This window comes from Apium graveolens, chromosome 1, assembly GCF_009905375.1.
Source record: "Apium graveolens cultivar Ventura chromosome 1, ASM990537v1, whole genome shotgun sequence".
Taxonomy (NCBI): domain Eukaryota; kingdom Viridiplantae; phylum Streptophyta; class Magnoliopsida; order Apiales; family Apiaceae; genus Apium; species Apium graveolens.
In genome coordinates, this window is record NC_133647.1 from 2886903 (window position 1) to 2901190 (window position 14288).

The following is a 14288-nucleotide window of genomic DNA, read 5'->3' on the forward strand; positions in this document are numbered from 1 at the left end:
ATTCTTGAATTTTATTCACCTTATAATGAGTTATTGAGTGTTGACCTTGAAGGTGCCTAGTACTCATTGCAGTTCTCTCAGCTGTGCCTTGAAATCATCATTTATCAGCATTTCATCAGCCTTAGCAAGGTGCTCAGCAAGAATTTTTTCAGTAGGAACAAAACTAACTGTGTTCCATTCCTTAGTCCACTTCTTTCCTCTAGGAGTTTCACTCCAAGGTACTGGTGTATCCTCTCTAACAAACTTCTTGATTAAATCAGCTTTGCATGGAGCTTGTTGAGGTGCATGTCCAGATGGACCAGCTGCATCAATATCTACATTTGTAGCAGCTTCACCAGTAATTTCAGCATTGTCAGTATCAGAACTTACAAAGCCTGCAGTATCAGCATCCTCTGATAGAATAACAGTATATGAGGCTATAGAGGCTTTAACATCATCCTTTAAATTCTGATCTGAAACTAAGTTCTGATCAGCATCCAAATTTTGATGCCCACCTAAAAACTGATTTTCATCATCCAGATTCAGAATTGGTGTTGTTGGAATATCATCAGTGAAATCAGCATCTAGAATTAGTGTTGTTGGTGGAGTGAGTTGAGTTGGTGGAGCTTCCAAGTACAGAACCTCAACCACAATCAAGTTATGTATGTCTATTTCAGCACTTGTACCTGGGTCTTCTTGATATCAAATTATCCTAACTCAGTTGCCCACTTGATGAGTCTTTCACTGGCCTTCGGGCTATGAAGAATATTCCTTAAGGGTTGGTCCGTTAGGACTTCGATCTTGTAAGCTTGGAAGTATGGTCCGAACTTCCGTGAGGCTATGATGAGAGCAAGTACGAACTTCTCCATGGTGGAGTAATTCAACTCTGCTCCATGAGCACCTTGCTTATATAGTATACAGGCTTCTGAAGTTTCTGTTCTTCTTTCACGAGGACTGCACTCATGGCTTGTTCAAAATACTGCGAGGTACAAATAAAGGGTGTCCTCCGGACTTGGTTTGGCCAGCAATGGGGCTTCGTTCATGTACTTCTTTATTTGTTCAAAGGCCTCTTGGCTCTCAGCTGTCCATTTAAAAATTTTCACCTTCTTAAGGGTTTTGAAAATGGACCGACATTTATCTCCAGACTTTAAGATAAACCTCCCTAGAGTTGCGATTCTTCCTGTCAGCTTCTGAACGTCCTTGATGGAGCGTGGTGGCTCCATGTCTAGGATGGCTTTGATCTTGTCGGGGTTGGCCTCTATTCCCCTCTTAGAGACCATGTGACCCAAAACTTTTCTAGACCCAATGCCAAAAGCACACTTGGCTGGGTTTAACATCATCTTGTGGTGCGCCTTAGCACTTCAAATGCCTCTCTAAGGTGACTAATATGATCGGCCTTGCGTAGGCTTTTGACTATCATGTCATCAACATAGACCTCCATGGTCTTCCAAATTAGATGGGAAAATATCTTATTTACCAATTTTTGGTAAGTAGCTCCTGCATTCTTAAGTCCAAAAGCCATAGCAAGATAACAAAATACACCAAAGTCAGTTATAAAAGATACCTTGGAGGTGTCATTTTTGTTCATTTTAATCTGATTGTAACGGATGAAGCCATCCATAGAACTTAGTAGGGGTGAGCAAAACTGAACCAAAATGGAAAATCCGAACCTAACCGGTAAAATTCGGTTTGGTTTGGTTTGAGTTTTTTTCAAAATTTTGGTTTTTTCAGTTTTTCGGTTTACACCAAAATAAAATCGGTTCGGTTTTTCAAAATATTGGTTCGGTTTTAACCAAATTAACTGAATAATATATATATATATATGAATTATATTTTATACATAATATAATACAATAAATAACTAAATATTAAACAAAATAGAAACATTCACCAACATAAGTATTGATAGACAAACCCGTTGTCTTTATCGCGCCGCATATGCAGATTTAATTTTAACATATATTCGATTCTTTCAAGTAACAAAGATTCTTAATCTAATCTTCTTCCGACGCAACATGAATTTATTTGCATAAATTAGCTGACACTTTTTGATTCAAACATGTGATGTAACTTGCTTATTTTGTAGACTTCTAATTGCTGAAGCTTTCAAGATGTAGGAAATGGTACAACTTTGTTATGATTTAGGTGGGAAGAAAAAGCTTTGTTATCGGTCCATGATGAGCTACTGAGCACCTCATCACCTCAACATTTGTGATAGTTTCCGGTTTTTTGAAACTGAACCGAATAAACTGGAATAATTTGGTTCGATTTTGGGTCGGTCCGAATTGTAATATCAGTACGGTTCGGTTAAGAAAAAAATCACAATTTCAATTTTCAGTTATTTCGGTTTGGTTCAGTTTTCGACCGAACCGACCGAATGCTCAGCCCTAAAACTTAGCATCTCGTGTCCAGCAGTGGTATCGATCAGGGTATCAATCCGTGGTAAGGGGTAGCAGTCCTTGGGATAAGCTTCATTTAAGTCAGTGAAGTCGATGCACATCCTTCACTTCCTATTGGCCTTCTTAACCATTACGGGGTTGGCCAACCACTCATGGAATTGCACTTCCTCAATAAAACCAGCTTCTAAAAGCTTCCCGACCTCATATTTAATGGCTTCCAGCCTATTAGGGGCGTAAGTTCTCTTCTTTTGCTTCACAACCTTTCGAGTCAGATCAACATTCAACCTATGAGTTATAAGGTTCGGGTCGATTCCACGCATATCAGCTGCTATCCAAGCAAACACATCACTGTTCTCTTGTAGGAAAGTTGTCATTTGGCCTTTCAAAGGCTTTTCCAGAGATCCCCAATATACGTGACCTTCTACGGGTCAAAGGGGTCTAAGGGAATTGGGACCAAGTCCTCGGTTGGCTTCCCTCACAGTTCGTCATTCTCTCGGACATCCATGTCTTCTATGGGGAGGACCTGCCCCCGGTTCCATCGGGCCTAAGTGTTGCAACATAGCAATTAAAGGTCATTTTCTGATCTCCTTTTGCTTCTCTAACACAATTCCTAGTTGGGAACTTCAGAACCATGTGGTAGGTTGAGGGCATGACTTTAAATGCATGGATCCCTATTTTACCCATAATAGCATTGTAAGTAGAGGCTGCCTTAACAACCCACATCTGCGTGGCCTCCCTGGGCTCTTCCCCCATAGTTACGAGAAGTTGTATTACTCCTTCGAATTTGCATTCCACATGGTTAAATCCATAGATGGGTGCATCAGATGGAGTTAGTTGAGAATGATTGTAGCCCATCCTTATAAATGTATCATGGAAGAGAATATCCACAGAAGATCCATTGTTTACTAGGACCCTCATAACAGGAGTATTTTCAATTATCGATGTGATAACCAGGGGATCATCCTGAGGAAATTTCAAACCTTCAAGATCTGGGTCACCAAATTCAAGCGTTATCTCTGACTTAGAACACTTAGATGGCTCTCCAACTATGCTCATCACTTCTCTCACATAAGCCTTTCGAGAGTTCTTTATAGTACCAGCTATTGTAGGACCTCCTAATCATATTAATTACTGGCCCTCGGGGCTGTGGGTTGCGATCTATGTCGTTACCTCTTCAATCGTCGTCTCTTCGGTCAATATCTCTTTTTTAGCCTCTAGCCTCTTTACCCTTGGTAAAACGTCCGAACTTTCCCCTTTGTATCAAATACTCAATCTCATCCTTGAGTTGCCTACAATCATCAATGTCATGACCGACATCTTTGTGGAACCTGCAGTATCGACTCCTGTCTCATTTCTCGGGGTCTCCCCTTAGTGGCTTCGGCTATTTGAAATCTTTGTCTTTCTCAAATTCCATGAGGATTTGGCTCCTTGGGGCGTTCAACCTCACATATTTAGTGATGTTTGGTTTCTTATTCTTCTTAGAAGAGGAGGAGTCGGGGCTTTTTCCAATCTGTGGATACTTGTCCTTGTCATTTACTCATGATCCGTCTTCTGCTTCATGTTTCCAGCAGGTTCATTATTCCCTGTTGTCTTCTTCAGACTTTCCTCCACCTTGATATACTTTTCGGCCCTATCTTGGAGCTGCAACATGCTTTCAAGAGGGGGTTTAGCTAGGGGCATCTTAAAAAATTCGTCTCTAATTCCTTGTTGTAGGGCCATAGCTACCTTATCGTCAAGATTAGGGACCTTCAAAACTTTCTTCGTGAATCGGTTCAGGTAGTCTCTCAGGGACTCTTTTGCTCCTTGGATTATGACCATGAGAGAGGGTGAAATCTTCTCGTGTACCGCGCCACTTATGAACTGCATGATTAAAGCTTGGCTCAAGTCCTTAAAGGATCCAAAAGAATTCAGGGGTAAACAGTTATACCACCTTTCATCCATACCTGATAGGGTTTGAGGAAAGGCCCGACACTTGATAACGTCATTCACGGGCTGTAGCAATAGGGCGTTAGAGAACATCCTGACATGATTAGCAGGGTTGCCAATACCATCATATGCTTTGATGGTGGGCATCTTGAACTTCCTTGAGATGCAGGCATTTATTATCTCGTCAGTGAATGGTGGGTTTGGATCATCAGGATCTCATAGGGGCATAATATCACTTGGATCAGCCCTTAGGGCAACAACCCTTCTTGGTATTGGACCATCCAGGTCTATGATTGGAGGAAGATCTTGTTGAGTGGCATTTATGGCACTTTATAACGCTCCATAAAGCTTTGAATTGGTGTTTTATAGTCAAATTGTTAGTTTTTTTAACGTGTTTTTGTAGTGTTTTACATTTCAGGAATATATCAGGAATACAGGTGAATTAGCATTGTTTTAATGCTAATATGGTGTTAGGATAATGTCCAGAATAAAAGCGCGTGAAAAGACCAACTCAAATTAGCAAGAAAAGAAGAAGTCGGAAAAATCTCCAGAGAGACAGCGCGCTTGCACTGGTCAAGCGCGCGCCCGCGCCAGGATGGCAGAAACTTAGCGCGCCCGCGCTGTTCAAGCGTGCGCCCACGCCAGGTCAAGATAAAAGAATTCTATTTCCATTCTGATTTTGATCCAGAAGACTTCTACTTGACATGGGTTGCTATATATACATAACTTAAGGTCGTTTTTCATAACAAGACATTCTAGAACTTAAGGAGAAGGCGTAAGAAGACCGTAGAGCATAATTCAACCAAGGCGAAAAGGATCTAGTTTATTCTTGTGATTCTTTATTTTTAGTTATAACTTTGGATGCTAGTTTTCTTATTCGACCTATACTCTTGTTTCTTACTTGGTTTTATATTTATTCCGTATAAAGACTACGTTTCATATACCATGCTTTCATCGGAACCCAAATTGATGATGAGTCCGATTCTGGGCTAATCGTTATCGTGGGGTTCTAACGGATTTATTTATGGATTTCTTTAGCTAATTTGTTTCGATGCCTTAGTGTGTGGTGATTGTATGATATCCTAGTATTGGTTGTGCTTATTCGTCTTATGAGCGTCGCGAACTTATAAGATAGCATGTTAATCTCTAATGAAGCAAAAATGCATTTAGGGGTTTAGAACTTGCCATGCTAGCATAGGTTCATGTGTTAATATGCATGATTCGTAGGTAATTTTAACCATTTTACTTGCCCTATGTAATCATGATAGATAACTTGTGCGTTAAACCGTTATGTTGTCAAATTCTATAGACATATAGGGTCTCAATATAATTGGTGTCTATTCAGCTTTTATCTCTTTTGTGGATGTCTGGTAGTATGGTATTCATACAAGGAAAGTTGGCGTTTATCATTTTCCTGTTATCTAATTAGTGTCATCACCATTACATGCTAAGATTAAGAACGAAAAGGCTATTGAATGAAGTATTTAATGAAGTTAGAATCCCATGTGTGTGTCATATCATATTCAACTCTCTTTAATTCTCTTAGTTAATATTCTTTAGTATAATCTCTTAGTTAATTGTAGTTATAATCAACCTCAATTTGTTATTCGTCTTAGCATTGAATAATAACCATAACATTGTTGCATAGATGCATTGATTAAAAATAACTTAACCAGTCTCTGTGGGAACGAACTAGAATTAATTCCATATTACTTGTGATCGCGTATACTTGCATGATTATTAGTGCGTGTTCTAGCCCTAACAAGTTTTTGGCGCCGCTCCCGGGGACTCGATGTTAATTTTTAGTTAATGTGTTTGTCATTAGTGATCGTTAAAGTTCAGTGACTCGGACATTGTTACTTAATTATTTCCTTGACTTGTTTCAGGTACTCTAGTGAGCGTGTATGTATACGCGTTCTCAGTCTCATAAGAGAACACTGGATAAAGCTGAGGAAGTAGTAGTAGCTAAGGAAGTCTTCGAAAAGTTCCTATAGAGGAGAAAGTTGAAGAAGAAATCTTAGTTGAGAAAGAAGATAAAGTACTTGTCGTAATGGGTGAACTAGAAGTGAATCCAAAGGCTTTGATGGACTATTCTCAACCAAAGATCAATGATATCCAGTCTAGCATTGTTAGACCGGCCATTGCAGCTAACACTTTTAAAATCAAGGCTAGCACGATTCAGATGATACATAATTCAGTTCAGTTTGGGGGTTCTCCTGTAGAAGACCCCAACATGCACATCAGAGATTTCATCAAGATCTGCGAAACCTTCAAGTTCAATGGAGTGTCTGAAGATGCTATCAAGCTAAGGCTCTTCCCATTCTCTCTTAAGGATAAAGATAAGAGCTGGTTACATTCAGTGGTATCACTAAATGAGAAAATTTGGCTCAGAAGTTCCTTACTAACACTACTAGAAAAAGTAGAATAGACATCGGCTAAAAACCGATGTCTATGAACAAAAAAATCCGATGTCTTCGTGGGTGATGTTAAAAACCCCCCATTTAACATCGATTTTAAACTAATGTTAAAGAAGACGTATAACATCAGTTTTTAAAGATGTTAAAGAAGAGTTATGCCTACATACATGCAAAGTGGAACGCCCCTTGCTTATCCAGAAGCAGTGCTAGTGAAAGATCCAGTATCAGAGGTAAGTTCTAGACCAAGTTATTATAATAATGTACGGGACTAATGTGCACTGAAAATTTAAGTTTGCCAATTCAAATTCAAAATTTGAGATTGAACTACCTGTCAATAGCGTCTGTCATTAGTGTAACTTCTTCAAGAGTACCGTACACATCGTATATGTCATCAAGAACTATGATTAGTGAAAATACTTTGGTTGATATTGATCGGGCAAGGGCGTACTGGGGCTCGAAATACAACCCTAACACCCAAAAGTAGCACTCCACCCATCTGTTTATTGCAAAAGGCCATTTTTCTTTGAAATTAAAATGTGTCCACCACCTGAAATTGCAAGAATTCTTTAATAAAATTGTATTATATGCAATCAACAGATTATTTCTGTAACACATATTATGCAATTACTGGCCTATAAATATTTGCCAGTTCTCCCTGATGAAGTTTCTGCAGTAAATTAAAGTCTAATTTGGAAAATAATAACAGATCCACATTATGTGAATCATCTTCGCCATAAACAGGAATGTAGCGCCTTGCTTCAGCCCTATTTACACTCCTCCAGATGGGTATCTTCAGTACATGATTCACTTGTGCTGCTAGGGGATTTTTTAACTGAGCTTTGAGATGCTCAATGGAGAGGTTGTGAATGTCAGTGCTTCTTCTAGTATGTCTTCTCCACGCACCATAAGGTGTGCAGCTTCATATAAGCTAAGCAGTCCTTCCACTTCCTTGCTCAAGCAGTCTTTGAATGTCCCTCTGCTCTCGTCCTTAAATTTCTTGAACACAGCTGCTCATAGAATTTTCAATTTCTTAATGAAGCTAGTTTTTTTTGTATGTAAGCTGTACTTAATTTATAAGATTTCTTACTAGCAAAATGACGTGTATACCATGAGTTTATACAAAAAGAGTACTATACATCGTAATTTACCAGAAGATACATCATACCCTTCTTGTCTAAGTAACCCAAAGCAAAGAGCAACCATGCGAAGGTCACATTCAATTTTAGTCCCGAAGAGCTCAGAAAAGATACCATTCATGTTACTTAAATCCAAGTTGATCTCAGCTTCGAAATGGTAAGCTAGACCAAGTCTTTGAAGATCATCAATCAACTTAAGCTGTTGGTCGGGCTGATGAGCGGCTGCCAGTAGCATCTTCTTCACTTCTTCTTTCAGTTATAGAATTTTTTGCTTTGTGTCATGGTCAGGTATCTGCACAAGTGTATACAACATATATAAACCCAAGACATTAGAGGATAATCTATGTTGCAAGAAACGTTAGTAGATATGCACGCAAATCATATGGAATGTAGAAATTAAACACAGTTATAGTAAATTGTCGAGGTCTCCAACTTGTATAAATGACAAGTAACATGATCATACTTACCGCATGATCAGGACTAGAGTATGCAAGAAAATGGTCTCCCCAGACACAGGGAGTTACAAAGTAGATGGCACTTTTTACCCTTCTCTTCCTCTGGACATGAGCACTGAACTACTAATGATCATTTCACCGTGATTCTCCCGTATCTCTATGACATAAGAAATATGAAACATTCCCCTGACATGTATAATTTATCTATTATGATTATAAGACTTTCTGTAATAAATCTTCACCTAATTATTTATCCATGGTTCTTTTGAACAGACAAAAGTGCTACGGTTTTTTTGACTTCAGCTGCCATATACAATACACATCTGCATTAGTTGGTTACTGATGTTTGGTCTATTTCTGGCAATTTTCCCGACAGGTAATCTCACATTTCCTATTCATTATATAAAACCTATAGCAAGGATTTAGCAGTATTTAAATATATTTTTATCGCAGTACTACTTCTAGTTTGGCTTCTACATGAAAAGGGACTTTTTGATCCTTTTTATGACTGGGTGGGAAGATCATTTTTTGTATGCTGACGATATTCATCGGCGTAAAGGAGATGCCCACCTGTCTCAAGTCTTTGTTAAGAAACATCATAAGCATATCGGATCATCAGGTGGACATGCAAAGAAAACATAAAAGTATTCATGATGAGCATAGACACAAACCTTTAGAACATACCACTTATCATCGCGATCATCTTCACCATGGTCCCAAGGACAAGTACAAACATCATAGAACACGGACCTCCAGTTTCATAAAATGGGGTTAGAATTAAGTGTTTCCATCGAAATATTTGGGAATTTCAGTTTCGATGTTATGCAGAATGAAGTTCACTTATTCAATAAAGTCGTTTCTCACTGACTAGCTTGCTGATGTAAAAATTTCTGCAATCATAGGCCATTAAAAAATAGAAATCATTATGAAAAGTCGAGGTAATACCGAAATATGTTCGTGGAACTATCACACCATAGGAACTTGAGCTCAAAATATTCAGTTGGACAGCCATACATGTTTACGGTATTCTACAAGTGCCATGAGGGATATATGTTTCTATACTCTGCATAGTGTAGCATACAATTCTTCATGTAGAATCATGTGATTTCCTGTAATTTTACATCAAATGTTGGTATTGAAACTATAAAAAACGAGAAGAAAAGGAAAGGCGAGAGAGAACTTGATCTACCTGCTGAGGAAAATCTCCATTTTCCATTTGTGCATTAATTAACAACTTTGCTGCTCTATGTAATGGGGTCGGATCTCTCTTAGCCTGGTTTTTAGTATGAGGAAAGAAAGGTATAATTAATCCCAATGAACTATTACTATATAAACACATTTTGCTGAGAACCACATATATTAATACTTTCCTGTCCGCCATGGATGAGGCTAAGCATTGCCCAAGATGTTTGCACTAAATTTGTCCCATCATCCGCTAACTGAACAAATTTCTGTTAAAGGAAAGCATGCGTGAGGAGTATTAATATTTTTTATCTTCTTTTTAATGGTTTTTACTTGTGTTCAGTAGAATTGGCCTCCGTTTATATATATGCAACGCTTTAGAACGAGTATCCGTGGATGAGAATTTAGATGATTTATTTGATGACATAGTTGTCTCGTCAGGTAAGGGTGGGAAGAGCCCTGCTACAAAGGGGCACTTAAAAACACTTAAAAATCTGACATTGTTAGAAATTGTATAAAAGTTGTAAAAGACTCATTAAGTCATTTTGCCATAATAAAAACCCTTCCCGGTATAAGACTGCTTAGAAGAGGATAAGAAAAATGAAAATACGAAAAATGTATGGAATTCAATAAATAAAAAAGAAGAAGATATATATATATATATACATACATACAGAAAGTAAGGAGGAGGTGGAGTAGGAAGCAATGGAGCCGTCACTCGAGGCGGCGACGATGAGCCGTCACAGGAGGCCTCTTTGCTGTTTTTTTTCATCTGCCGTTTTATCACAAACTTTCACTACAACCAATAATCATGTCAATCAATACCCAATACGAAAGTCAGATCATCGAATAAATCGAACATTAATCCAACTAAAAAATCAACAATTTAAAATTCTACAATTAAAGGCATACAACTTAGCTTAATTAGAACCAATTAAAAATTAAAAAAATAGGGTTTCAAATTAAAACCCCCAATTCTAAAATTAGGATTTAGAACTTACCAAATTCAAGCTTTAAACTTCCAAAAAGAGAGAGAGATACGAGAACGCAGAGAGAGATATGAGAGCACAAAGAGATACAATATCTCAGAAGAGAGAGAGAGAGTGGTGGGTGTTCTTGGATGAGAGCACAGTCGAGTGAGAGATGAGAGAGAAGTGTTTTTGCATATAATTTTAAGATATGTGTTTTATGTTTTATTTTATGTCTTTTATTTTAATTTTTAATTGAAAGAGGGGGAAGATCCGTGTGAAAAGAGGGGAAATTTTGCTAAGGCAGAAAATAAGGGGGGAAAACAAGGAGGGAATGAATTATTTAGCTAAGGGGAAAATGGGGAAGGCGCGCAGATTAAATTTTTTAAAACAGACTTTTAACATCGGTTGGGCTAAAATACCGATGTTTATAATAACAAAAGACATCGGTCGGTTAAAACCGATGTAGAAAACATATTTTACATCGGCTCCAGAAGCAACTGATGTCTAAGAGGCGATGTCTATTCTATTTTTTCTAGTAGTGTAAGTTCCTTCCTATGGCGAAAACTGCTGCAATCAAGAATGCTCTTACTCAATTTGCGCAGCAGTCTGGCAAGTCTTTGTGTGAGGCTTGGGAGCGATACAAGGAGATGCTAAGGAAGTGTCCTCACCATGGGATGCCTGACTGGATGATCATTAACTACTTATGTAATGGTTTGGGTGCTACTTCTAGACCCATGCTTGATGCAACATCAGGAGGAGCCTTGTGGGCTAAAAGCTATGATGAAGCTCATGAATTAATTGAACTGATGGATGCGAATGAATACCAGAATCCTTCTTAGAGACTACCTCAGGGCAAGTTAGCAGAAATTCTAGAGTTAGATGTAGTTACTGCTATAGCTGCTCAGCTTAAGGCTTTGACGATGAAGGTGGATTCTTTGGCTAATTATAGAGTTAATCAGATCCCTGGTGTTTGTGAGCTTTGTGCTAGTGCCCATGAGACGGAGCAGTGTGCTATTTCTAGTGAATCAGCTAAGTTCGTGAGCAACTTTCAGAGGTTGCAGCAGCCTGTGACAGCCACATATTATCCTAACAACCGCAATCATCCTAAGAAGAGCAATTCTCAGAATGCAGTTCAACAACCTTATCAGCAGTATCCAGCGAAGCAGTACAACCCTCCTCATTTTCAGCTACTGCAATATGCGCCAAAATAACAACTTCAGCTGCAGCAGTCTAATGAAAAATCTGAATTGGAGGAGTTGAGGCTCATGTGCAAAAGCCAAGCGGTGTCTATTAAGACCTTGGAAAATCGAATTGGGAAGATTGTCAATGCCTTGCTGAATCGTCAACCTGTGACACTTCCTAGTGATACTGAAGTACCAGGAAAGAAGGAAGCTAAAGAGTAGGTTAAAGCAATCACTTTGAAGTCTGGGAAGGTTACAAATACCGAAAAATCTCAAGTTTCAGAAGACGAAGCTGTGACTGAGGAAGAAGTGCAGAAGAAAGCAGAAGTGGAACCAAGGAAGACTACTTTGGAACACACTCCTCCTGAGGGTAATATATGGGAGAAACAGATCTATCATTCACCTTCTTTTCCTTAAAGGTTGCAGAAGAAAAAGCTGGATAAGCAGTTTGAGAAGTTTCTGAAGGTATTCAAGAAACTTCATATCAACATACCTTTCGCTGAACCTCTTGAACAGATGCCTAGTTATGTGAAGTTTATGAAAGGTATTCTCTCGCGGAAAGTGAAGGTTGATAACTTAGAGACCGTTTCTTTCACAGAAGAATGCAGTGTCGTGTTGTAACAGAAGTTGCCTCCGAAGCTTAAAGATCCTGAAAGCTTCACTATTCCTTGTACTATCGGAAACTTTTCGTTTGACAAGTGTTTATGTGATTTGGGAGCTGGCATTAATCTGATGCCTTTGTCTGTCTTAAGAAGTTGGATTTACCTGATCCAAAGCCTACTTATATATCCTTGTAGTTGGCTGATCACTCTATTACATATCCACGAGGCTTTGTGGAGGATGTATTGGTCAAGGTGGACAAACTCATCTTTTTTGTTGATTTTGTAATTCTTGATTTCGAGGAGGATAAGAAGATTCCTATAATCTTGGCAAGACCTTTCTTGGCTATGGGTCGAACCTTGATAGATGTGCAAAAGGGTGAGCTTACTATACGAGTGCTGGATCAGGATGTGACTATTAATATGTTCAATGCCATGAAATTCCCTACTGAGAATGAGGAGTGCTTAAAAGTGGAGTTGGTCGAGTCTGTGGTTATTTTGGAACTTCATCAATTGATAAGGAATGATGCCTTAGAGAAGGCCTTATTGGGGAATTCGAATAGTGAAGACGATGAAGGTGATTAGCAGTTGCACTATCTGAATGCTTCTCCCTGGAAGCGAAGGCTGGATATGCCTTTTGAATCTCTTGGAATGGAATAGCTGAACAAATCTCTAAAGCGCCTCAAACCTTCTATTGAGGAAGCTCCTACACTCGAGCTTAAACCTTTGCCTAAACACTTAAGGTATACATTTTTAGGTGATGCATCAATTTTACCTGTTTTTATTACATCTGACCTTTCAGGTAGTGATGAGGAAAAGCTCTTGAGAATTTTGAGAGAGTTCAAATCGGCAATTGGATGGACTATAGCAGATATTAAGAGAATCATCCCCTCTTATTGCATGCATAAAATTCTACTAGAGGAAGGTAGCAAGCCGACTGTTGAGCAACATAGAAGGCTCAATCCGATCATGAAAGAAGTTGTGAAGAAGGAAATTCTCAAGTGGCTTGATACAGGGATCATCTATCCCATTTCAGATAGTTCTTAGGTGAGTCATGTTCAGTGTGTGCCAAAGAAAGGAGGTATCACCGTTGTTGCTAATGAGAAGAATGAGCTCATTCCTACTCGAACAGTCACGAGGTGGAGAGTTTGTATGGATTACAGGAAGCTGAACAAGGCCACGAGAAAGGATCACTTCCCTCTACCTTTTATTGATCAGATGCTTGATAGATTGGCTAGACATGAGTATTATTGTCTTCCGGATAGCTATTCGGGCTATAATCAGATTTTTATCGCTCTATAAGATCAGGAAAAAACTACCTTCACTTGTCCATTTGGTACTTTCGCCTTCAGAAGAGTTTCTTTTGGTTTGTGTGGAGCACCTGCCATATTTCAGAGATACATGATGACTATAATTTTTGACATGATTGTTCAGAATGTGGAGGTGTTTATGGATGATTTCTCTGTGTTTCGTGATTCTTTTGATGAGTGCTTGCAAAATCTTGGCGCCGTTCTTAAAAGGTATGTTGAGACCAACCTGGTTCTCAACTGGGACAAATGTCACTTTATGGTGCGATAGGGCATTATTCTTGGGCACAAGGTCTCTAGTAAGGGTCTTGAGATGGACAAGGCCAAGTTGGGGGTCATTGAAAATCTTCCCCCACCAAATTTTGTTAAAGGAATCCGTAGCTTTCTTGGTCATGCGGGTTTCTATATGCGTTTCATCAAGGACTTCTCAAAAATCTCTAAACCCTTGTGCAATCTTCTAGAAAAAGATGTCCCGTTCAAGTTTGATGACGAGTGCCTAGCTGCTTTTTAGTTCTTGAAGAAAAGTTTGATCACGGCACCTGACATAACTGCACCTGATTGGAATGAACCTTTTGATATGATGTGCGATGCAAGTGACTATGCAGTTAGAGCAGTTCTTCGGAAGAGAAAGAACAATATATTTCATATGGTATACTATGCTAGTAAGACCCTCAATGGTGCTCAACTGAATTATACTACTACTGAGAAAGAACTTTTGGCCAATGTCTACGGTTTT

At 38.9% G+C, this 14288-nt stretch overlaps 1 protein-coding gene, 1 non-coding gene and 1 pseudogene across 2 annotated transcripts; all 3 read right to left on the reverse strand.

Annotated features, from left to right (window-relative positions):
• Positions 1-2888: 2888 nt before the first annotated feature.
• LOC141659058 (uncharacterized) lies at positions 2889-3434 on the reverse strand. The gene has a single exon (XM_074465792.1). It carries the CDS (start codon positions 3432-3434, stop codon positions 2889-2891), a length of 546 nt encoding a protein of 181 aa, XP_074321893.1.
• A 3585-nt stretch (positions 3435-7019) lies between these two features.
• On the reverse strand, positions 7020-10104 carry LOC141659069 (sesquiterpene synthase Cop-like; annotated as a pseudogene).
• Positions 10105-11034: 930 nt separating this feature from the next.
• Positions 11035-11141, reverse strand: LOC141683006 (small nucleolar RNA R71). Its single transcript, XR_012560058.1, has one exon. It is a non-coding gene; the product is annotated as a small nucleolar RNA R71 (small nucleolar RNA).
• Positions 11142-14288: the final 3147 nt, after the last annotated feature.